This window comes from Musa acuminata, chromosome BXJ3-1 (genome assembly GCF_036884655.1).
Source record: "Musa acuminata AAA Group cultivar baxijiao chromosome BXJ3-1, Cavendish_Baxijiao_AAA, whole genome shotgun sequence".
NCBI lineage: Eukaryota > Viridiplantae > Streptophyta > Magnoliopsida > Zingiberales > Musaceae > Musa > Musa acuminata.
Window position 1 is genome coordinate 22,450,235 of NC_088349.1, and position 23,183 is coordinate 22,473,417.

Below are 23,183 nucleotides of genomic sequence, written 5' to 3' on the forward strand. Positions count from 1 at the left end.
AAAAAGGAGAGGAAGAAGAAAATGGAATAAAACCCAATCTAACTTGCTCGTCGGAGGGGCCAAAGTCGGGATACACCTGACGAAGGCCTTTTTGCAGGGAGGTGGTCACCATCAAGCCACAGGCGCCTTCACCCCGACGACTGAGGAGGGTGACCCAATGGCTTGGATTCGATAGGTGTCAGTTTTGTCTCCCATTCCAAAGAGGAGCCCGCGTGATGAGGAAGATCGCCATCTATCCTAGAGACGAGCGGACACGTCTTCCCACATATAGAGCTCGAGATCGACGGACCTTGAAAAGTCAACCCTCGCATTCCTACCAGAAGTTCCCAACGTCGGCGCGTGGGGTTAACCGTGCTGACTCATCAGAGTCACGATACCTTCGTTAAGTAACAACTATGTTTGAACATATTATCTAAATATCTCGGTTTATTATTTTTATTATTTTTCTAAGTAGAATTTAGAGTACATTAGTACAAAAATCCGACTCGGCAAGAAGACCCACTCCAAAAATGAAGGGTGAGATGCGACCAACTCAGTTGAACAACACATCTCAACCGTTAGATCACAACTCGAGGGCATTGTGTGTACCGTGGTCAACTCGGGATCGACAACAACCAGGGAGAGGGAGAAGACAGAGAGAAGGGAGTCGCGTCCATGGACAATGAAGGCCGCGACGAGGAGGAGGAGAGGGGGAAGTCTGCCGAGTCCTCACAGCCTCCGGTCAGTCGATCTTCTCTTCTCTTGAAAACGACTAGCTTTGTCATCTATTGTGGATCTTTCATCTGATCTTATCCATCTCTTGTGAGAAGGATTACATAATCTTTCATAGGTTTCGTAAAATTGAACTCAAACAAGAAAGGTTTACGTAATATTTAACATGTTTTGTATTGAATTTAAATGGTGTACTCGAAAAATTCTCTCTTGTTACTGAGATTTTCCATTTGAGGGGGTTATATTCATCATGCCAATTGGTAGGAGAATGGAGTTGCAGATCAAATGCTTCGATTTCCCCTTTCCATGATGTTAATTAGTGATCTAAAAGGTACTGTTGGTGAATCTTTACGCCGTGGTCGAGGAATCAGCACGGCTCGGTCCGATCCCGTAAGGTTGCCCAGGTGGAGAGTCGGGTGGAAGAAACGAACGTCGGGTCGGGTTTAGCTGTGGGCTTCACTGCTCGCTTCTCATAGCCAGCCCCTGCACTCAGGATGAGGACAGGAGGGGGATTTTCATACTCGGCCCCTCCAAAGCTAAAGTTAGAATGAAGTGGAATGATAGAGAGTTTAGTGTTCGATCCCCCCTCATTAGTCAGAGGGTTGGCTTTTATATCTGCTCTGGGGTGGTCGGTCGTACTCGGTCCTTTAATGGTCGTTAACTCCTCGGAAGGCTGACTTGTATTCTGTAGGCGTGCGCCGACCAACCCATATTAGTCGACACCGAGGGGCGCCGCTCGGGTTGGCACCGTCCCGAGTTTTGCAGAATGACTCTAGGGTGTCCGACATCGTACGGGTTGGCGCTATGGGATGTCGTTCGGGTCGGCACCATGCTGTCACGACCTTAGCTGGAATTGCCTAAGGCGTGCGGCACCCTTGCGGCCGAAGACGCGAACTTAGCTTGCGTTGCCTAAGTCGCGAGTCACCCATGTGGCAAAGACGCGAACTTAGCTTGCGTTGCCTAAGTCGCGCTTCGCCCTTGCGATCTTGCTCCGTAAGGATCAGCCCACTTTGTAACCTCTCGCAGGTCCCGAAGGACCTGTAAAAGAGAAAGAGAGTTAGATCGAAAGAACGAGCAACGGACAAGTCCCGAAGTCTCGCGAAAAGGAAAGCTTTACAAGCAATTAGTCGAACACCTTGTGTTCACAAGAGAAAAGAGGGAGAGGGAGAAAAACAAGGCTTTCAAGGATGAACGAACAGCTGCAAGCCCACAAACAGCCGCTCACCTGGTCCCGGGCGCAAAACCAAGTTCCCGTAAAGGTCACGTGCGAACTTGCGAAAGAGTGTTCAACGCCCGGTATATAACCGAAGCCCCATCCAGCCATGTGCCACCCGGGGGGTTCCTGGGGTCTGAGATGGCTGACATTTTGGTGAGCGGAGGCAGCTCTCCGCTCACCTCCCGCGGCACGCGAAAACGGAGCTGTTTTGGACTGTTTTGGGGCTGTTTTGCTCGGTTCGGTGAACGGTCGCTTTGCAACGCTGCAGCTTGTTCGAACTTACATATTTACAAGCAAAATGACCCAAAACCATGAGAAAATATGCTGTCAAGCAGCTGTACATGCGGGTGGGAGCGACGAACGGTTCGTTGAACGGAGTTGTTGCGGGTGTGCGACGACCGTTCGTGACATTCTCCCCCACTTAAACTGTCGACGCCCTCGTCGACGCTTGTTGGTAGTTGTTGATGACTTCTTCTTCATGTCGCAGGGTGTCTTCAGGCTCCCAACTGGCTTCAGTTCGGGGAAGCTTTCGCCACTTCACCAAGTACTCTGTCTGTTCCGCTCCGCTGGGTAGCTTTATCTTACGATCCGGCAGAATGGTTTCCACTCGCTTCTCGTAGGAGGCTGTGATGGGAGGAAGCCGAGTTGGAACACTTCGAGAAGCATCTTGCGGATCCGAATGGTAGGCCTTCAGGTTGCTGGCGTGAAGAACGTTGTGAATTTTGAACCACGCCGGCAGCTGCAACTTGTAAGAAACATTGCCTACTCTGCTGATAATTGGGAAGGGCCCTTCATACTTACGCACCAATCCTTTGTAAACTCTGTTCCTGAAGAATTGGAGTGATGCTGGTTGGAGCTTTACCAACACCAAATCGCCAACTTTGAACTCTTGTGGTCGCCTCCCCAAGTCTGCCCACTTCTTCATCCGTTTTGCCGCCTTCTCCAAGTAAGCTCGCGCAATATCGGCATTTCGATGCCACTCCTTTGCGAAATGATAGGCTGATGGACTACTCCCAGTATACCCAATTGCCATAGTGTGCGGAGTCGACGGTTGTTGTCCTGTGATAATTTCGAAGGGGCTCTTGTTGGATGTAGAGCTCCGCTGCAAGTTGGAGAATTGGGCGATGTCCAACAGCTTCACCCAATCTCGTTGATTGGCACTCACGTAGTGCCGGAGATACTGCTCCAAGAGCGAATTTATTCTTTCAGTCTGGCCATCCGTCTGGGGGTGGAGGCTTGTAGAGAAGTATAACTTTGACCCCAACAATTTGAATAGCTCGGTCCAGAATCGTCCCAGGAACCGAGCGTCACGATCGCTAATGATATTGTGTGGGACTCCCCAATACTTCACTACACCCTTCATCATCAGTCTGGCCGCCTCTTCAGCTGAACAGTGTAGGGGAGCAGCAATGAAAGTTGCATACTTTGAAAACCGATCGACCACCACGAGTATCGATCCAAGTCCCCCTACAGGTGGCAAGCTTGATATGAAGTCTAAGGAAATGCTCTCCCATGGCCTTTCTGGTATGGGCAACGGCTCCAAAAGTCCCACCGGCTTCCGCTGCTCCGCCTTGTCTTGTTGGCAAGTAAGGCATGTTCGAACATACTCCTCCACATCAATCCCCATCTTTGGCCAGTAGAAGGCCCTCTCCACGAGAGCCAACGTTCTGTGAATGTCGGGGTGTCCAGCCCAAAGGGAATCGTGACACTCTTTTAAGAGTTCACGCCTTAAATTGTCCACTCGGGGAACATAAACCCTATTCCCTTTTGTGTAAACAAGTCCCTCCTGGACCCAAAATCGTCGTGCCTTGCCTTCTTTGATGAGCTGCATCAGGATAACTGCCTGGGGATCACTATACAGTCCATCTCTGATTCGGGAAAGGAAGTTGGAGTGTAACTGACTTGCTTGGCCTCTGCCCTCCAGTTGTGCAGCATTCACGCATTCCACTTTCCGACTCAGCGCATCGGCCACGACATTCGCCTTCCCGGGCTTGTATTCCATTGCCATATCAAATTCAGCCAGGAAGTCCTGCCACCGTGCTTGCTTTGGGGAGAGCTTCTTCTGAGTTTGGAAATAACTCAGGGCGATATTGTCTGTCCTCAGCACAAATCGCGACCCAAGAAGGTAGTGTCGCCAAACTCGTAGACAGTGGATCACTACTGTCATCTCCTTCTCATGCACTGGATACCGCCTCTCGGTCTCGTTGAGTTTGCGGCTCTCGTAGGCCACCGGATGACCTTCCTGCATGAGTACTCCTCCAATAGCGAAGTCCGAAGCATCTGTGTGGACTTCAAAGGGCTCTCCATAGTTTGGCAATTTGAGCACTGGTTCTTCTAGGACAGCAGCTTTCAGGTCTTGGAATGCTATCTCACATTTGTCCGACCACTTCCAAGGCTGCTCCTTCTTCAGCAACTCCGTCAGTGCGGTTGCCCGCTTCGAATACCCGGCAATGAAGCGTCGATAGTAGTTGACGAAACCAAGGAAGGATCTCAACTCTAGCACCTTCTTTGGAGTTCGCCATTCCGCAACTGCTTGCACCTTCGACTTGTCCATCCGAATGGAGCCATCACCGATTCGATACCCCAAGAATAGGATCTCAGTTTGAGCAAAGTAGCATTTCTCCCTTTTTACGAACAACGTGTTCTCCCTGAGAACCTTGAAAATCGTCCGAAGGTGCTTGACATGCTCCTCGAGCGTTTGGCTGTAGACGACGATATCGTCCAAGTAGACGACCACGAACTTATCCAAATACTCCTTGAATAGCTGGTTCATGAGAGTACAGAATGTGGCCGGAGCGTTGGTTAAGCCAAAAGGCATCACCAAGAACTCAAACGCTCCATACCTGGTCACACAAGTAGTCTTTGCTTCGTCGCCTTCAGCAATGCGCACCTGCCAATATCCCGACCGAAGGTCGAGTTTTGAGAAATACTTCGCCTTGCCCAATTGATCGAACAAGTCTGCAATGAGCGGGATGGGATACTTGTTCTTCACTGTTACTTTGTTGAGGGCTCGGTAGTCGACGCATAATCGGAGGCTCCCATCTTGTTTCTTCTGGAAGAGAACTGGAGCTCCGAAAGGTGCTTTTGAGCTGCGGATGAGACCATCGCTTAGCAGTTCACCTAACTGCTTTCTGAGTTCTGCCAACTCTGGCGGGGGCATGCGGTAGGGTGGTCTCGCTGGAGGCTTCACTCCTGGCTCCAGCTCGATACTGTGATCCACGCCTCTGCGTGGTGGAAGAGTCTTCGGCAACTCGGGTGGCATAACGTCTTTGAACTCCTTCAGGACGTTCGCCACCACAGCAGGTTCTTGAATGGCCTCTTCGTTGAGTGGCTCTAGCTTCATAGCAGCCACGAATGTCAGTTCGTCCTTTCGCACCCCTTTCTTCAATTGTAATGTCGAAATATGTTGGGGCTCCTTGGTTCCTCTCCGAGAGACGGGAACCACGCAGGGGTCATCGCCTCCCATCATACATAGGGAGTTCAAGAACGGCATCGGCACCAACTTCGCCGCGTGCATAAACTCCATTCCAAGGATCACTTGGAAGTCGTCCAGTGGCACGGCCATCATGTTGGTGTTTCCGCTCCAAGTCCCGATTTTGATAGGCACACCCTTCGCCAACCCGGAGATTCGCCTGGCCTCCGAGTTCACCGCTTTCATTTGGCTTGGGCTCTTCTCCAAGGTCAACCCAAGTCGCTGTGCTTCGCGATCGGCTATGAAGTTGTGGGTAGCGCCCGTATCCACCATTGCACGGGTCGTTTGGCCATTTAGCTTAATGTCCACATACATCAGCTCGCTACTTCCTGCTTTTTGTGCCTTCGTCTTCATGTTCTCCCCCACTTGACCCCGCATAGCGTTCAGCAACCGCATTGCTCCCATTCGGGGTCCTTGCGACTCCTCATCGTCGCTGCTGGATTCAGAACTGCTTAAGCTAAGGGCGACAACTTTGCCCTTGTCCGATCGGGGAGGGTGGATGGAAGCCGTCAATGCATTGAGTGCCTGTTTTTGTGGGCACTCCCTTACCATGTGCGGTCCTCCGCACAAGAAGCATCCTTCAGGTTTTGAGGCCTTGCCTTTCGGGTTCGGCCCTTTGTGGGAGCTCTTCTTCTTCTGTTCGCCCCCGAGCTCCTTCCCTCGAGAATGTTTTGGAGGGCGATTGCCTGAAGACTGTTTCCTTCTCGCTGGGTCTTCAGAGGAAACAAAGTCGGTAAGCCTTTCTGCAGCTGTAATTGCCCCGACTACATCGGTAACATTCCTTCGATTCAACTCCTATTGAGCCCATGGTTTCAAACCATCAAGGAAGCTGAACAACTTGTCCTTCTCGGACATGTCCTGTATGTCCAGCATTAGTGCAGAAAACTGCTTCACATAGTCTCGGATGGTGGTACTTTGGCGGAGTTGTCTCAACTTCCTTCTTGCGACGAACTCTGTGTTCTCCGGTAGGAACTGAGTTCTCAACTCCCGCTTCAAGTCTTCCCATGTGTCGACTCGACACCGACCTTGTTGGATTTCCTCCCAACGAGTTCGCCACCAAAGTTTCGCATCTCCATTCAGATACATTGTTGCTATAGAAACTTTGGTATTTTCAGAATCGGGCCTCGTAGCTCGGAAGTATTGCTCAATGTCGAACAGAAAGTTCTCGAGCTCCTTGGCATCTCTAGCCCCTCCATATCCATGGGGCTCAGGTGCCCTCAAATTTTATGGCGGTGCAGCGCGGGTGTTGCCTCCTCCCGCATTTAGCGTTCTTATAAGCATGGCCACCTTTGCGGTGAGTTCCGCCACAACATCTTGTAAGTGCTGCACGGAGTCCTTGGTGTCATCAGACAGTCGGTCGACTAGGGCCTCGACCTTGTCGATCCTGGACTCCGCTTCCTCTTGCGAGCTCTCTACCTCAACAAGTCTTTGTTGGCCATGGTAGAGTTCCTCCATGCTCGCTTCCAGAACATCCAGGCGGGTTTCCGCCGTCGTGAGTCTCTCCTTATGACTCTTTTTCCCAGTTAGCGCACCAGATTGTGCTTCCTCCGCTCGCGGAGAGTTGCCAACTTCTCGCTCATCCTGTTCGCTGCCGCGATCCTCGTGAGCGGCTCCAACAGCATGAGAGCGAGTGTGCACATGCAGCCCACCTGCGGCTGCTTGGGGCAAGGGTTCGGCTTGCCCCGTCTTGCTTGATTCGCCACGATGCTTTGCCATGGCGAAGTTGCGAAGTTCGTTCGCTGTTCGATCGAAGAGCTTGCCCGCTCTGATACCACAATGTCACGACCTTAGCTGGAATTGCCTAAGGCGTGCGGCACCCTTGCGGTCGAAGACGCGAACTTAGCTTGCGTTGCCTAAGTCGCGCTTCGCCCTTGCGATCTTGCTCCGTAAGGATCAGCCCACTTTGTAACCTCTCGCAGGTCCCGAAGGACCTGTAAAAGAGAAAGAGAGTTAGATCGAAAGAACGAGCAACGGACAAGTCCCGAAGTCTCGCGAAAAGGAAAGCTTTACAAGCAATTCGTCGAACACCTTGTGTGCACAAGAGAAAAGAGGGAGAGGGAGAAAAACAAGGCTTTCAAGGATGAACGAACAGCTGCAAGCCCACAAACAGCCGCTCACCTGGTCCCGGGCGCAAAACCAAGTTCCCGTAAAGGTCACGTGCGAACTTGCGAAAGAGTGTTCAACGCCCGGTATATAACCGAAGCCCCATCCAGCCATGTGCCACCCGGGGGGTTCCTGGGGTCTGAGATGGCTGACATTTTGGTGAGCGGAGGCAGCTCTCCGCTCACCTCCCGCGGCACGCGAAAACGGAGCTGTTTTGGGCTGTTTTGGGGCTGTTTTGCTCGGTTCGGTGAACGGTCGCTTTGCAACGCTGCAGCTTGTTCGAACTTACATATTTACAAGTAAAATGACCCAAAACCATGAGAAAACATGCTGTCAAGCAGCTGTACATGCGGGTGGGAGCGACGAACGGTTCGTTGAACGGAGTTGTTGCGGGTGTGCGACGACCGTTCGTGACAATGCGACGCCATCCCGAGTTTTACGGAGCGGCTCCGGTGTGTCCGGCACCAAGCGCCAACTGACCCGTACTGGTTGGCACTGAGGGGCGCCGCTTGGGTCGGCACCGTGTAGCGTCGTCCCGAGTTTTGCGGAACAGCTCCAAGGTGTCCGATGTTGACCTGTACGCCTCGTCCGGGTTTGAGGTGTCGCTCTGCGTCAGCCCGGTGGCCCTCTATCTGTTGCCACGTGAGGGGTGTCAAAATATGTCGTATCATTCTCCCCCCGCAGCACCCCCCACCCCCCTGCCCCTTGAAGAAGGCATGCATCGGGTTCCTCTCCAAGGGGCCCGGTGCATGGCGTGATGCGTCTTGCAGGTTGGGTCGATTGTTGTGTTTGGATTGGTAGTCTAGCAGCTGGTTGGTCAGGGACTTCCTCCTTGGTGCCGATCAGGTTGATGAACATCCCCAAAAGGCTGAGTTGACCGATCTATACGTCTTGGATGTAGGGCTAGCCCAACAATTATTCCGAAATCCCAGGTTGAAGGACACTCGCTTGGATGCAGACTTGTCCGAGCAACATTGCTCGGATCTGCCTTTGATTGAGCAACACTACTGGGGATTGGCCTAGCCGAGCGGCATGGCTTGGGCATTGGCTTGGCCGAGCATTACTACTCAGGCCCATGTTTGGCCGGGCAACTATTCGAGTGATGACAAAGTGCAGCATCGATGGGCTGCCTGTGACTGATCGAGCAACACTACTCGAGCACTAGTGATTGGCCTAGTTGAGCAACGTGGCTCGGGCATTAGCTTGGCCTAGCAACACTACTCAGGCACTTGGTTGGCCGAGTAGATATTAAAATGATGATTGAGCGTAGCGCCGATGGACTGCGTGTAATTGGCCGAGCAACACTACTCAGGCACTAGGGATTGGCCTGGCCGAGCCACGTGGCTCTGGCATTTGTTTGGCCGAGTAGTACTACTCAGTCACTTAGTTGGCCAAGCAGCTGCTAAAATGATGACTGAGCGCTGCGTGTGATTGGCCGAGCAACACTACTTAGGCACTGGGGACTGGCCTGATCGAGCAGCACTACTCAGGCACTAGGGACTTGTTAGGACTCTAGCTAGGAGAGTCCTAATTGAGAGGGACATTCATGTAAAACCTACCTAAGCCGACCTCTATTAAAGAGATGAAGAGGCCGACTAGGGTTAGGAGGTTGTTTCTTAGAGAAGAATTAGGAGTTGTAAAGGAATATGAGTCTTAAGTAGGAGTCATATTAGGAGTTGGTTAGAAGTAGAAGTCTTTAGTAGGAGTTCTATTAGGAGTTTGGATTTAGAAGCCCTATACATAGCCATGTATTCCTCCTCTTTTCATAAGCAATCGATGAATCTCTTTTGCAGCCTTTGAGTAGCAACTTGGAGGGAGGAACCCCTATAAAGTTCCAAGGAGGTCAATCCTCTAAAGAGATCAACCCCAAGTTAAGAATCTGTAAGGGTTCTAACACCTGATATCAGAGCAGCGTTCTTAGCGTCTCGTTGCCCTTCTACAGCCATCCACCAGCCCTCCACAACCACCCAAAATAATTCCCACAATTGCTTAAAAGATCGTCGCCAAATTCCGTCGTCATCTCCACCACCGCAGATCATCCTTTGATCCTCCCGTGAATTGCAACAGGTTCTGGTTTTCTACCTTACTACTGCTGCAATTTAGTTATCCTTATTCGAAAATCCAAAAAAAAAAATTATTCCTATATTGCTGCATAAACTTTTCGTTGTAAAGTTTTCATCTCTACTACGAAAGATATATTGCAGAATTCCAACCGCATAGCACAGTCTGTTTGATCTTCCTACTGCATTTTTTCTATCCAAATATCTACGAAATTTTTATGACAGCTTTAACACTTCCTAAGAGTAGATTTCCCTTTAGTTTTGTAAAAAACTTCTCAATATAAACCATTGATCTTTTACGTCTAAACTGCTATACTTGAAAATCTGCACTGTAAAATTTCAGCCGCAGAGCATAGTTTGTTTAATCTTGTTACTACGTTTTTTCTGTCCAAATCTCTATAAAATTTTTATGATAGCTTTGACACTTCCTAACAGTGGATTTCCCTTTAGTTTCATCGAAAAATTCTTAATATAAACCACTGATCTTTTATGTCTAATCTGCTACACTTGAAAATCTGTGCTGCAGAAAATTTCAGCCACATATTGTTGCCTTAACCCATCTATTTACAATCTTTTTTGAATAAAATTTCTTATACACTTTATAGATCATATTGGCTTTTATCTAAGATTGATATATTGAGGAATTCATCTCTAAAAACGATTTTGTGTTGCTGCAAATTTTCGTTGTAAACTACTGAAATTTTTCGATGAGAATTCTGCTATCGCAACTTGCACCAATTTCCTTGCTGTTATACTGCCAAAATTTTCTTGATTCAATTGGACATCCTTGTTGTCATATAAATTGAGATTTTGCTGTCAATTCCCTCCTCAAATTTCTCAAGTTTTTGGTGAAAATTTCATCGAGAAATTGTTGTTTCTTTGACGACAATTCTGCTCTTACAAGACAACACATACCTGCAGCAACTTCCATTGATTCCTATCAAACCTTTGCTGCCATCTACCATAGATCTAAAACTTTCATCCACAGCCCTAAAATTCCACCAAACCACACCCTCAAACTGCACCCAAAACAACCACAAAACAAGCCTAAACCGCAACCTACATCCACCAATCCACCAACCCTTTCGACCATCACTTCTCTCAACCTATACATGTCTTTAACCCGACAATAAAAAAGAGATCTTAATATCACAGATTTGGAAGCATATACTATGGCATTTAAGGAGGCAATCAATGCTAAATTCGAAGTTTTCGAGGCGCGAATGAAAAATAAGATTCAGACTCTCTTTACTGAACTTAATTTGGGCCGACCACCAAGCCCGAAGAAATCATATCAAGGGGAGAGCTCTAACCAATCGCACCAAGCCCGAAGAGATGACTTCCAAGAGAGGGGAGGTTCTATAATCGATCCCAACTATCCACGCATGAGGGTGAACTTCCCTAGATGGGAAGGAGTCCCAATTGGTTGGATCTCGCGCGCGGAGCGATATTTTCGGTACCACAAAACCGCGGACGCATCTATGGTAAAAATTATGGCTATACATCTTGAAGGGGATGTCATACAGTGGTTTGACTGGTTTGAACACACTCATGGAATCCTCTCATGGTGACAATTCAAAGAAGGACTGCTAATCCGCTTCGGACCAACTGATTACGAGAACATTGACGGACAACTAGCAAAGATCCGACAAACCTCCACCATTCAGGAGCACTAAACAAGGTTTGAAAGGTTATCTAATCAAACTCGTGGCTGATCTCAAAAACAACTATTGGGGACCTTCATTGAGGGCTTGAAGCCGGAGATCCGGGGAGAAGTTAAAGCGTGACAACCGTACACGCTTATGGCAGCCATCTCTTTCGTACGACATTAAGAGGAGCGATTGAACCATGAAGCTCGGAGGACTAGGGTTGCTCCTGTACCAGCAACACTGAAGCCTTCAGGCCCCCCACTGTCGATCGAGTCCTTGCACTAAAGAGGTTGACAAGAGAAGAGCTTCGAGAACGATATGCGAAGGGGTTATGTTGGCATTGCGATGAGCCGTGAGCATCGCTGTAGTAAAGGGAGACTTCTTATGATTGAACCAGTAGAAGAAGAGGTCATTGAACATCCAGAAGAGAGCCTTGAACATGAAGAAGAAGATGCTGAAGAAGAGCCACAACCGATCGAAGTTACGGTACATGCACTAGCCGGCTACTCAAACCCGTAAACGATGAAAGTTGGAGGCCTTCTCAAACAACAATCGATCACTGTTCTCATTAACACGGGCAGTACTAATAACTTCATAAATAGTAAGGTTGCTGTCCGGATGGCCTTATCTATCGGGAATTGCAGTAGGTTTGACGTTAAGGTCGCCGACGGATGGATTTTGAAGTATGATCGTAGGCGCTCGCGAGTGAAACTGTTGCTGCAGGACCAAAAGATAATTGCATATTTCTTTCTCCAACCTCTTGATGATCATGAGGCCATGCTCAGAATTAAATGGTTGACGACATTAGGTGATGTTTCTTGAAATTTTATGTAACTAATTATGAAATTTTACAATAAGGAGAAACAAGTGATATTGCACGCGAAACATGGGAGCGACGTAACGACGATTTGCACATAACAAATGAAGAAGGTTTTGCATAAAGCATGCAGCGGCTTTTTGGTACAACTTGAGCAGCAAACTAAGGGAGAGCCAATAGAATTTGAAGATCCAAACCTACTTCCTTTGCTTGTTGAATTTTCAGATATATTTGACGAACCGCACAACCTACCTCTTACCCGTCGGCATGATCATTATATAACGATTCTTCCAAGCAAACCTCCAGCAAATACTCGGCCATATCAGTATCTACATCTCCAGAAGGATGAAATAGAAAGGATTGTAAAAGATATGCTTGAAACATGAGTTATTCAGCCAAGTTACAGCCTCTACTCTTCACTGGTGCTACTTGTACGCAAGAAGGACGGAACATGGCGAATATGCGTTGATTACCGAGCTCTCATGTTTTGCTAGATGAAAGGGAGCACAAATCTTCATAAAGCTGGACCTTTGATCAGGGTTTCATCAAATACGAGTGTGCGAAAAAGACATACCGAAAACCGCCTTTCGAACACACAACGATCACTACAAATTTTTGCTTTTTTCAACAAAAGGTGAAATATCTTGGGCATATCATATCAAAGGAAGGTGTGATGGTGGACCCCTCTAAAATAGAAGCAATGCAGAACTGGTCGACCCCGAGGAACATAAAATTGCTATATGGCTTTCTGGGTTTAATAGGCTACTACCGCAAGTTCGTGAAAAACTATGGAAAGATTAGTGCACCACTTACTTCCTTCCTGAAAAAAGATGTCTTCCAATGGTCGGACAAAGCCTCCACTGCCTTTGACAAACTTAAGGTAGCCATGACGACGACGCTGGCGCTAGCACTACTAGATTTCAACCGACCCTTCATTATTGAGGCCGATGCATCTAGAGTCGGAATTGGAGCTATTCTCATGCAAGATGGTCGACCACTTGCATACACTAGCAAGGCATTGTCTCCCTCCCATCAAAATATATCAACATATGATAAGGAGATGCTCACCATTGTGCACGCAACAAGGAGATGGAGACCCTACTTGATCAGCCGACGATTTCAAATTAAAACTGATCATTAAAGCCTCAAGTACTTTTTGGAGTAAAAGATATCATCCCCTGAGCAGCAAAAATGGGTAACAAAACTTCTTGAATTTGATTATGAAATGACTTACAAAAAGGGGAAAGAGAATGTTGTTGCAGATGCGCTTTCATAGTTACCCGAACAAGCTGAATTTTCGGTCGTTTCACTTCCGACCAGCGACTTCCTTGAGGATATTAAGATGGAATGGCAGGTAGATCCGGAGACCAGTAAGATAATAAAAAAATTGGAGGAAGCACCAAGCTCCGTGGCTCATTACAATTGAGACTCAAAAGAATTACGCTATAAGGGTCGCATTGTGCTTATGACAAATTCTACTTGCATCTTCACGAGCAAATTTTGGATAAAGTTATTCCATATGCAGGGTACTAAATTGAAAAGGAGTACAGCATATCACCCATAAACCGACGGTCAGACGGAAGTTGTAAATAGGTGCTTGGAGATAGCCCAAAGCCACCTACCAAATATGACTACCCAAGGAGAACTCCAGACCCAGCCAAGTGCTATTATTGATCGACGGATCATGACTCGACGACGACGACCCACTACTGAAGTGCTAATACAGTGGGCGAACCTACCAACAGAAGATGCCACTTGAGAGAACTATGACGACTTGAAGATCAAATTCTCAGAATTCATGAATCGTTGGTCTCGAGGACAAGGCTGATTTGAAGAGGGCGGGTCTGTTAGGACTCTGGCTAGGAGAGTCCTAATTGAGAGGGATATTCATGTAAAACCTACATAAGCTGACCCCTATTAAAGAGGTGAAGAGGCCAGCTAGGGTTAGGAGGTTGTTTCTTAGAGAAGAATTAGGAGTTGTAAAGGAATATGAGTCTTGAGTAGGAGTCCTATTAGGAGTTAGGGTTTAGAAGCCCTATAAATAACCATGTATTCCTCCTCTTTTCATAAGCAATAGATGAATCTTTTCTGCAGCCTTTGAGCAGCAACTTAGAGGGAGGAACCCCTATAGAGTTCCAAGGAGGCCGATCCCCTAAAGAGATCAACCTCAAGTTTAGAATCTGTAAGGATTCTAACAGGACTAGCCTGGCCGAGCAACATGGCTCGGGCATTTGTTTGGTCGAGCAGCACTACTCAGTCACTTAGTTGGTCGAGCAGCTGCTAAAATGATGACTGAGTGCAGTGCTGATGGGCTGTGTGTGACTGGCCGAGCAACACTACTCGGGCACTGGGGACTGGCCTAGCCGAGCAGCTGCTAAAATGATGACTGAGCGCAGCGCCGATGGGTAGCGTGTGACTAGTCGAGTAACACTACTCAGTCACTTAATTGGCCGAGCAATTGCTAAAATAATGACTGACCGCGGTGCTGATGGGCTGCGTGTGATTGGCCAAGCAACACTACTTGAGCATTAGGGACTGGCCTGGCCGAGCAACTGCTAAAATGATGGCTGAGCGCAGCGTCAATGGGCTGCGTGTGATTGGTTGAGCAACACTACTCAGGCACTAGTTTGGGTAAGAAGGTATCCGATCTCTACAAGATGTCTTTGAGTGGGAGATTTTGAATTTTTGGCATTTTGGAGAATGGAAGAAAAGCCGGCTTCGACTTTGGCTTTGGCGGGAGCTCTAGTTCTTGATTGGGTTTCGAATCTTTTGAGCAGGATTCTCGAGTCCTTTTGCATATCTTCTCGTCGCCTTGCCTGGGAGTTTGGGCCTGGGCACTCCTTCTCATGAGCCATTATGATGAAATGAGTTGTCTTCCTCTTTTGAGTAGGCGAAGGGTTGCTTCGGGCAGTGGATTTTTCTTTATAAGTCCCCCTGCCGGCTCCATTTTTCTCATTCGCTTTGTGGTTTTCCTGGTTCTCTTCCTCAGTCATCGTCGTCCTCATTTTTCCTCAGTTATTTAGCGGTTCAGGTCGGTCGGGATGTCCTCTTCTTCTTCCTCGTCCTCCTCCTCTTTGTCTCCTTCTTCTTCTTCAAGTAGTCCTGGGGGAAGTAGCCCGTTGTCGGGTTGGGCCTCCCCGGTGAACGAGAAGGTCGTGCGGGCCCTTCAAGTTTCGAAATCGCTGCATGATTTCGATTATATTGTGACCAAGGAACTGCTTGGCCGCATCTGAGAGCACTATAGCATCCCGGCCGATTATGAGCTTCATGCTCCTCTGTTAGGGCAGTTGTGAAATTGTGAAATTGGGCAGATATGAGACGCATATGAAGTTCGATAATTTGCTTATTGTGAAATTGGGCAGGATCACCATGGTTATTGTGCTTAGCATATTGTATACTCTGTTGACCTTCCGAGGCTACACTTACGACAGATGAAATGTTTCTGCTTTCCATCTGTATTTCTATTTGTTGTATTGAACTTCTCTCTTGGGACAGTTTTTGGAGGTTCTTTGCAGGAGCTCAGGTAAGGTTAGGAGGTTCGCAGCTGGAACCACTGCTGGATATGCATTGTATGTGATCAATTGTAAATTGGATATCGGGGTTGCCCCAGGTTTGCATATTGAGGCTGTAAAGGAAGGGGAGGAACCTGTGGTCTTTGGTCCTAATTCCATTCTTGTTAACTACGGGAAAGGTTGGAATTTGCAGACTGTTACTGATGAAGGTATATAGTCGACACTGAATTTTACAAGATTCAGTTGTATATTAAACAATTGTCTGGAAGTTGATATTACAAATGTGTTTCTTATAATTATATTCTTCTAATCTCAGGGCATGACAAATCAATAGGAATGCTGCAGAATTCAAAGGTACTTCCAGACATCACTATATGTTTGTTTGTTAATCTTCAGCCATGCTTTCCTGAAACTATAGCAGATTATAATATTGATTGTATTGCTAGAATATTCACTAAATGTTACTTCTTAGAGTCTTGTGGGCAAAAAAATAACAAAGAGGGTCATATTGAATAATCTAAGCAAGAGAACATGACAAACCAAAAGCGATGGTTTTTTTCAAGCTGTCAACTTTTTAGTTTTAGGTTTATTTTTCCATGGGCTTACTTCTGTGGCATAAGTTGTTATCATTAGTGGTAATTCCATGCTATTTCTCCATTGGCTGGCTTCATGGAGTAGGTTGTTATCCATAGTGAAAGTCATTTAATGCCTTTTAGGGGATTATGAGGTTTACGGTGTATTCATCTTTGTTAAAAGAAAATTCACATTAAAGACCTTTTGAAAAAGAGATACATTGAAGCCACAGGAACAGAAAGATTGATTTGATGTCTTGAAGACAGCTTAGATCTTCATATTCCAGCTCACAAAAAGTGCATTAGAGGTGCCATTTGGAGATATAATAGATGAAGGCCGAAAGGGAACTCCTAATAGGTCTCTTAAAATTTCTATAGCACACATCATCTCTGGAAAAATTTGAAAACTCTGCACTACATGGTCCTGTTAAGTAGCTAGTTAGCCTTGCTAGCATGCTTTACGTCTATACAATCCCCAAAGTAGTAGTGGTTTTCTAAAGCAGAACTCGGCTTATGACAATTGAACGGTATACTTTTGTCCTATCTCGAAACTAAAATGTGAGAAATTATGAAGAAATAAGAATATGTATGATAGCGTCTTGCCAGAAAAATGCCATCAGGACCTGCTTAGATAACTGATATTTATTATCAAAACAAAAAGTTCTGCTGCTGCTAAATTTTCAAGCGGCCTGAATATATGATTTATTACTCATTTGTGTAATCTTCTGTTATTATTTTGTAGACAAATTGAATGAGTGCATCTTTGCTGTCTGTCTTGGAATTTTGCAGAAATCACCCAACTTCCAATCCTTCAAGAAGCCGATGACTATGAATCAGCCAAATTCAACTATCAGTTTTCAGTATATTGGGAAGATACTACTAGCCTTTGCCTTCATGTTCCTGCTTGGAGGAATATTCACCTTCTTCTTGGAAAACCTCCCAGCTATGAACCTCTCAGCTGTATCAAGTCTATAACTTCATCAACTGTGTTGTTCTCTAGCATTCAGTTTGTGAATTATTGGATGTCCAAGCCAGCTCTCTGTGGAGTGTCATAAAATCATTCCTAACATCACCATATATTGGATTATTTGTATTTCTTATCTTTAGTTTTTGCAAGGATGAACATGTGGAAGTCTTCCCTCATAATTAGCCTTAGAAAACATCTTGGTTGTCTTTTGGACATTTTTATATGCATATTCACAAGGAAAATGTTGGTCTGAATTAAAGTTTTATTTTTGAAGTTTGTATTGATGATTCTCTTGTACCAAAAAACACTTCTACATAGCCTGAAAACTGTGTTAGAGGTGGTTAACTGCAGGGTATGTTTTGGACTTATACATTGGTTCTAAGTGCAGAAAAATTTGTTCATTAAAAACTGTAAATATTGTGTTTACTTGTGATATGTTGGTTGTTTGTGGTGGAATGAGGAGAGGGGGTGTCAATTCAAACTGGAGCAGCACAATGTCATTTGTTTGGTGTTGACTTTAATGGAGTTGGTCAGAGATGATAGATTCTGATTCTCTTCATCCTAGTTAACCAAAGAATTGTAGATGATTAAGTTGCGAGAATAATTTATAACCTTAGTAATGCTAAAACTCCACCTCCCCATCATCTGGAAGCACAATATCATGTTCCAATTATGAAAAGACAAAAAAGAGGCTCTCATGAATGCTTGCTCAATGTTGTCAATCAAAAAAATTCAGATGTAAATGAAGAAAGCAAAATCAAAACAAAATGAAGGATAAAAACTGCAAAAGAGAGAAGGAAACTAAAAGGCTTACACCAGATGGAAAATATTAATCACAAATATGCAGAAAACTTTAGCAGAGAAAGCTTAGATTATTTGTATACTCTTTATACTGCTGGCTACCAACTTCAGGATTATGTTCTTAGGTCATTATTTTCTCCATTTAATTTGAGACAAAAGAATTTACATCAGCCAGAGATTATGTGGCAGTTAACAAGATTTACTATTTGGTCTTTTGATCCATCATCAACTATAGCTTCTCCTAGCAATGTAATTATGTTTAAGATAAAATAGAGCTGTAAACACTTTACGGAGGATATAATGATGTTGATCATCCAACAAATAAGGCCAAGGAAAAGTTTGCTTATGTGATAGATATATCCAAATATCTTCTCCAATTCATATAATCCAATCTTAGGAATTAGATGCTGCACTATATCTCATTCCATTTCATATAATGGCAGTTATTATAATACTTCATTAGAACACTACCACTGATCCATAGAATTTGCAGATAACCTGAACGATATTATTATTAACATACACTTTAATGTTGCTACAAGCAAAAGCAAAAATGTTCGTCCCCAAATGATGTGCTCTTTGTTTTGGTATAATCACATCAACATCATGCAAGACTACATAAAGCCAACTCTATGACGGGAGAAGATTGGCGCCCTCTGGACAATTAATGATACAAACTAATTAATCTCATGCAGCTCCATATTACTCCCTCAACTTTCGAGGTGAAAGATGGAAAGAAGATGAAGAACATGGAGTCAGAACATTGCGGGCAAGAATGTCCCCCAAGAAGTCGTAGCGCCAACCAAGAACGGTTCGCTCTCCTCGGTGCCCCGCTACCTTAGCCGGCTGCGAAGGCATCCCAACTCATCGACGAGTGGTGCGAGCTCGGCCAAGAAACCGTGGCGTCAACAACGAAGGGCTCCTCGACGGTGCCACACCGCTCAAGACTGTCCTCCTCACTGCTCCGGTGGCTGCAGTCGCCTACGGGGGTCTCCACAAGTGAGGACGGTCCCCAAGAAGTCGTTGCACCGACCAAGAACGGTTCCCCCGCCTCGGTGCCCCCATTGCTGCTGCTGGCCGCGGTAGCCTCAGCCCGCGCTTGCGCCAGATCCTCGGCGCGAGCAATTGCTTTACGCCGGAGCTCCTCAAGAAATCTCAGTCTTCGGACGGGATCTTCCATCCCCGTCGCCTTCACCGAGCCACACTCCTCCCTGCCATCTTGATTGCCATCGTGTTCTCGCGCCAGGCGGAGGTAGCGACGGATGGCGTCATCGCCAAAGGAGAAGGCCTTACCGCAGGAGGTAAAGGCGACGACGGCGACGTCGGCACTGCAGACGGCGCCGAGCTCCTCCGCCTTGGAGAAGAGGCCTTGGCGCCTTTTGGCGAAGGTGACGCGTCTTCGTTTAGCATTCTCTACAACCCTCATCTCCAGATTCCTCCGTTTCTTCTTCGACGACGAGGAAGACGACTCCGGAGACATCAAGAACCTATGACTTCTCGAAAGCAGGTCTGCGGAAACGTCGAAGCCAATGGGGGTTTTGATGATGGCTCTCCGGCATACCAGCACACCCACACCCGCGGGCCCCCTTGACGGGCCCACTATGTTGGTCCAATCACAGTAACCGACGCGCGGCGGGTGTGACATGTATTAAGGTTAACAAAATTAAATTAATAAAATTTGTCCGAATCTTGATGAAGATTTAAATTAATGAAATTGTAAGATTTAAATTAAGATAATTATTTTCATATATCTCTTGTTAATTTTTGAAGTCCAGTATGTGTACTCTTGTGAACCTAAAAACATGTTTACATGACTTCATAATTAATCTTCATAAATTGATCAACATTTGGCACATTAATATCCTCTAAAAATGCTTATGTTGTAAAAGTGTTAATTGTTGTTTTTTTATTTATCGATATCAATATATTTGGAAGATCTTAATGTATGTAGGGATGTTAATATTTGCAAGGGTATATGCATCGTTTCAAAATTTTACAAAAATAAATACGAAACACTCCCTCTAAATATTCAGCATTGATAACTACGAAAAAATAATTTGCATGATCAAATGAAACTGAGAGACGGATATAAATGATTGAAGCCAAAAAAGAAAAACTTGATTGCAGACACTGTGAAAACCATCTGTTGCAGACGATAGTGGCGTGGCCCCCTTGTCATGAAGTAGAACTATGTTCTTCTACCGAGAGAGGAGTAGTGGCTCTAATTCTAATGCATACATGCATGCGAAGAATAGCAATCTCAGACGAGGTGTTCTTCTACCAAAGATCACCAGTCCAATCAAAAAAAGGTTTGTCGAATGATAAAAGCTACTGTGACAAAATTTATCACCAGTTCACAGGTTTATATCAATAAAGGCAAAAAACACATTGTCACATACAATTTTAAGCAACAACTGCAACTTTTATCTTCGTCTTCTTAGCAAGTGTTATTACAAATTACAACTCATGATGCATTCATTCGATATGAGGAGGAGACACAACGCTCAGCTATCTTTGGGACTCGGTTTGCAGTGCAGATACAATCCCAGTCCCACCGAAACCACCATAGTCAGAACCAAGGCTTGTATGACCTGCCTTGCTTGGTACGTTCCCGAGTTCAGCTTGCCTATTTTAAGCTTCAGCTTCACTAGCTTGCGTTTGCCACCACAATAGCTTGCTGGTGTGACTGCTGCTTTCTTCCCTGCATCGATCCTTTCGGTGCCTTCCTTACCATCTTCATCTCCATCCTTGCCTGCCACCTTCTCCGTGCCTTTCGGCTCTTTGAGCTGATCCTTCTTATCTTCCGCCACCTTCTGTGCATCAGATTCTTGGTTCTTCTTCACATCCTGTTGCTTCACGGCCTCCGCCGGCTCATCTTGCACGGCGGCCATGCCGGACGACTTTGGCAGCGTGATTTCGAGAAGTCCGTTGTAGAACTTGGCACGGATGCGGTCGAGGGTGCTGCGGTCGGGCACTTGGAATTCCTTGTGGAAGCGGCTCCACTTGGTGTCGGTCAAGGGGCGCTCTCCGGTCATTTCTAGTTTCCCATGTCTGTTGAACTTGACCTTGAGCTGGTCCTTGCTGAAACCTATGTGGAGAAAGAAAGAAGAACAAAACAGCTTCTTATTCTCAAGAAAAATGGATGAATTTGATGTGTTTAACGACCGAAATCTATAGCAGAAGAAGGTGCCTGCGACATTAACGACGAGGATGTCCTCGTCTTTCTCCCGAAGCAGTTCATGCTGAGGAACGAAGTCCTCGTAGACGCGCTGTGGGAGGGTCGATCTCTGCCTTGTTTCCATGCGAGGCTGTTTACGTAGGTGCTGTGTTGGGGGTCGAACGCCTGCAGTGCGATGGATCGGACGAAAATGATGGACACAAAACAGTGCAAGGTCGACTATATATAGATATGTATACTTGTACAAGATAAGGATACTTTGGGTTTGAAATACATCACCGGTACATTGTTCCTTGTGGTCTAGTTGTTGTAAAGGCTGGGCTATTCCATCTCCATGGGGCTTCTACTTAGGTCGCCTCATAGCATGGGGAAGGGAGGTTCCTTGTTTGGTCTCCACTCTTCTACTTCCCCAGCTTAAATTAATGGCTATGTTTCTTGGATCATAAGCCAGAAGTTCTTGTAATGTAATGAACCATTACATTGCTACAGTCAACATGAGACAGAAAGCAATCCAAGAAACACATGTTAGACCAGCCATTGCCTTTCTCTCATACCGTTCCTGCTTCTCATGTTCTAGCAGTGTTTATGACCAGCTCACAAAGCTTGTTGAGCCTTTTCCCTTCTCTGATGTATCAAAATCCAGAATGACTATTATTTTGAGACACCTTACCTCAATATTAAATGATGACACCTTAGCATCGTGTAATTGATACTTTAGTATCATATGATCGATATCTCTCGCATAATTGACTCATAGTATCATGAGACCGATATCTTTGTCACCACCTTACTATCATATTGTTTGTACAACTTTGTCTTAAAACATTACGACCTTACTCATGATTGTTATATTATTCGAAATTGGTGTGACACGATTGTACCAAATATCAATATAATTATTTCTATCATCAAATTCATGATCTTGAGTATAATATTTTTAAGTTACACTATAAAAAGATCTCTCTTAGGAATCTAATTCTCTAGTACATTTAGCTCTTACAGATTTGATATTCAGTTGACATTATTAAATCGAAAGTTAACTTATGTTTTACTGAATATACTTCCAATATAGTTTTGTAAGATTTTTGACATATTCTGAAGTATATAGATTTAAAACGTTTGAATTTAACGTCATCTGATATTGAAACAAACATGAAATGAATCTTGATTGACTCCGAACATTTTCAGCATATTTTTACTTGACGAACAACCAAAATGTCTTATAAGAGGTTCGTTTCCATGCGTGATCTACCATCATTAGCTGTCTAATATACCCAAGCGGCGCGTAGTTGTTTTTTTTTCTCCTGAATCATGCACCAATACAATTCTCTTTTGCTATTGCTGCGGCCAGCAGTGTCTCATCATGGTCATCTATCTACCAGAAAGAGATGGCAACCATACACACATATCGGTATCTGACCTTTCTGGCTAGCTTCTACATGTGGAACATACACATTTCTTTTTGGTTTTAATTATTAAATCTATATCTATGTGGACAAGCTGCATTTGATAAACTTCTCATTCATTGTCTTCCTCGTTTTTATCACAAGTATCAGACAGTAAGAAACTGAAGCTGAGATCTTGTGCTAGTTGCGATAAATAAAAGATCAGATCTGCGCGCAGATTTGTCGTAGACATTTGTCATAGTAGTCCACGGGAATGAACGGATCTGCACACACCATCCGACAGTCAAACATGACCGAATCTCCTTTCGGAAGTCAACTGTCCTTCGCCAACATAAAAGCAAGCCCAGAAATGATAGAGGTAGAAAGCCTCTCGATCTCACCCACTTCCCCTTCCCTCTATTACATCCTGGTAGCTCCTTTGTTTCTTTAACCAAAGCTCCACTCAGTAGCAAATATAATAAAACAGTCTTCACTTGATAGCTCTTTCTTCTCAGTAAGCAGTAAGGCCCGAGCCAACAGATCCATTAAGGATAAGGGAACAACAGCAGGTATATATTTTTTATGGGATAAAAAAAATTTGTATACAAATAAATACAAATACGATATAATACGTAGTAGAATTAAATAAAAATTATAATCATATAGAATATCAAGATTTACATAGAAAAAACTCTCCAACGAAAAAGATAAAAAATCATATGCAAACTAAGAAGTAGATT

General features: G+C 45.4%; 2 protein-coding genes across 3 annotated transcripts; one reads left to right on the forward strand and one right to left on the reverse strand.

Annotated features, from left to right (window-relative positions):
- The first annotated feature begins 580 nt into the window (after positions 1–580).
- Positions 581–17,447, forward strand: LOC103999283 (uncharacterized). 2 transcript variants are annotated; one of them, XM_009421010.3, is made up of 5 exons: positions 602–720; positions 15,524–15,551; positions 15,639–15,749; positions 15,857–15,894; positions 16,902–17,447. In XM_009421010.3, the coding sequence occupies exons 1-5, from the start codon at positions 655–657 to the stop codon at positions 17,085–17,087; spliced, it is 429 nt and encodes a 142-aa protein (XP_009419285.1). In that variant the 5' UTR covers positions 602–654; the 3' UTR covers positions 17,088–17,447. The 2 variants fall into 2 exon arrangements, with proteins under 2 accessions (XP_009419278.1, XP_009419285.1); XM_009421003.3 differs by having other exon boundaries at positions 581–720; positions 15,524–15,749.
- Positions 17,448–20,276: 2,829 nt separating this feature from the next.
- On the reverse strand, positions 20,277–21,230 carry LOC135628765 (inactive protein RESTRICTED TEV MOVEMENT 2-like). Its single transcript, XM_065135662.1, has 2 exons — positions 21,071–21,230; positions 20,277–20,968 (listed from the first exon to the last, which is right to left on the reverse strand). The coding sequence occupies exons 1-2, from the start codon at positions 21,180–21,182 to the stop codon at positions 20,385–20,387; spliced, it is 696 nt and encodes a 231-aa protein (XP_064991734.1). The 5' UTR covers positions 21,183–21,230; the 3' UTR covers positions 20,277–20,384.
- Between the last annotated feature and the right edge of the window lie 1,953 nt (positions 21,231–23,183).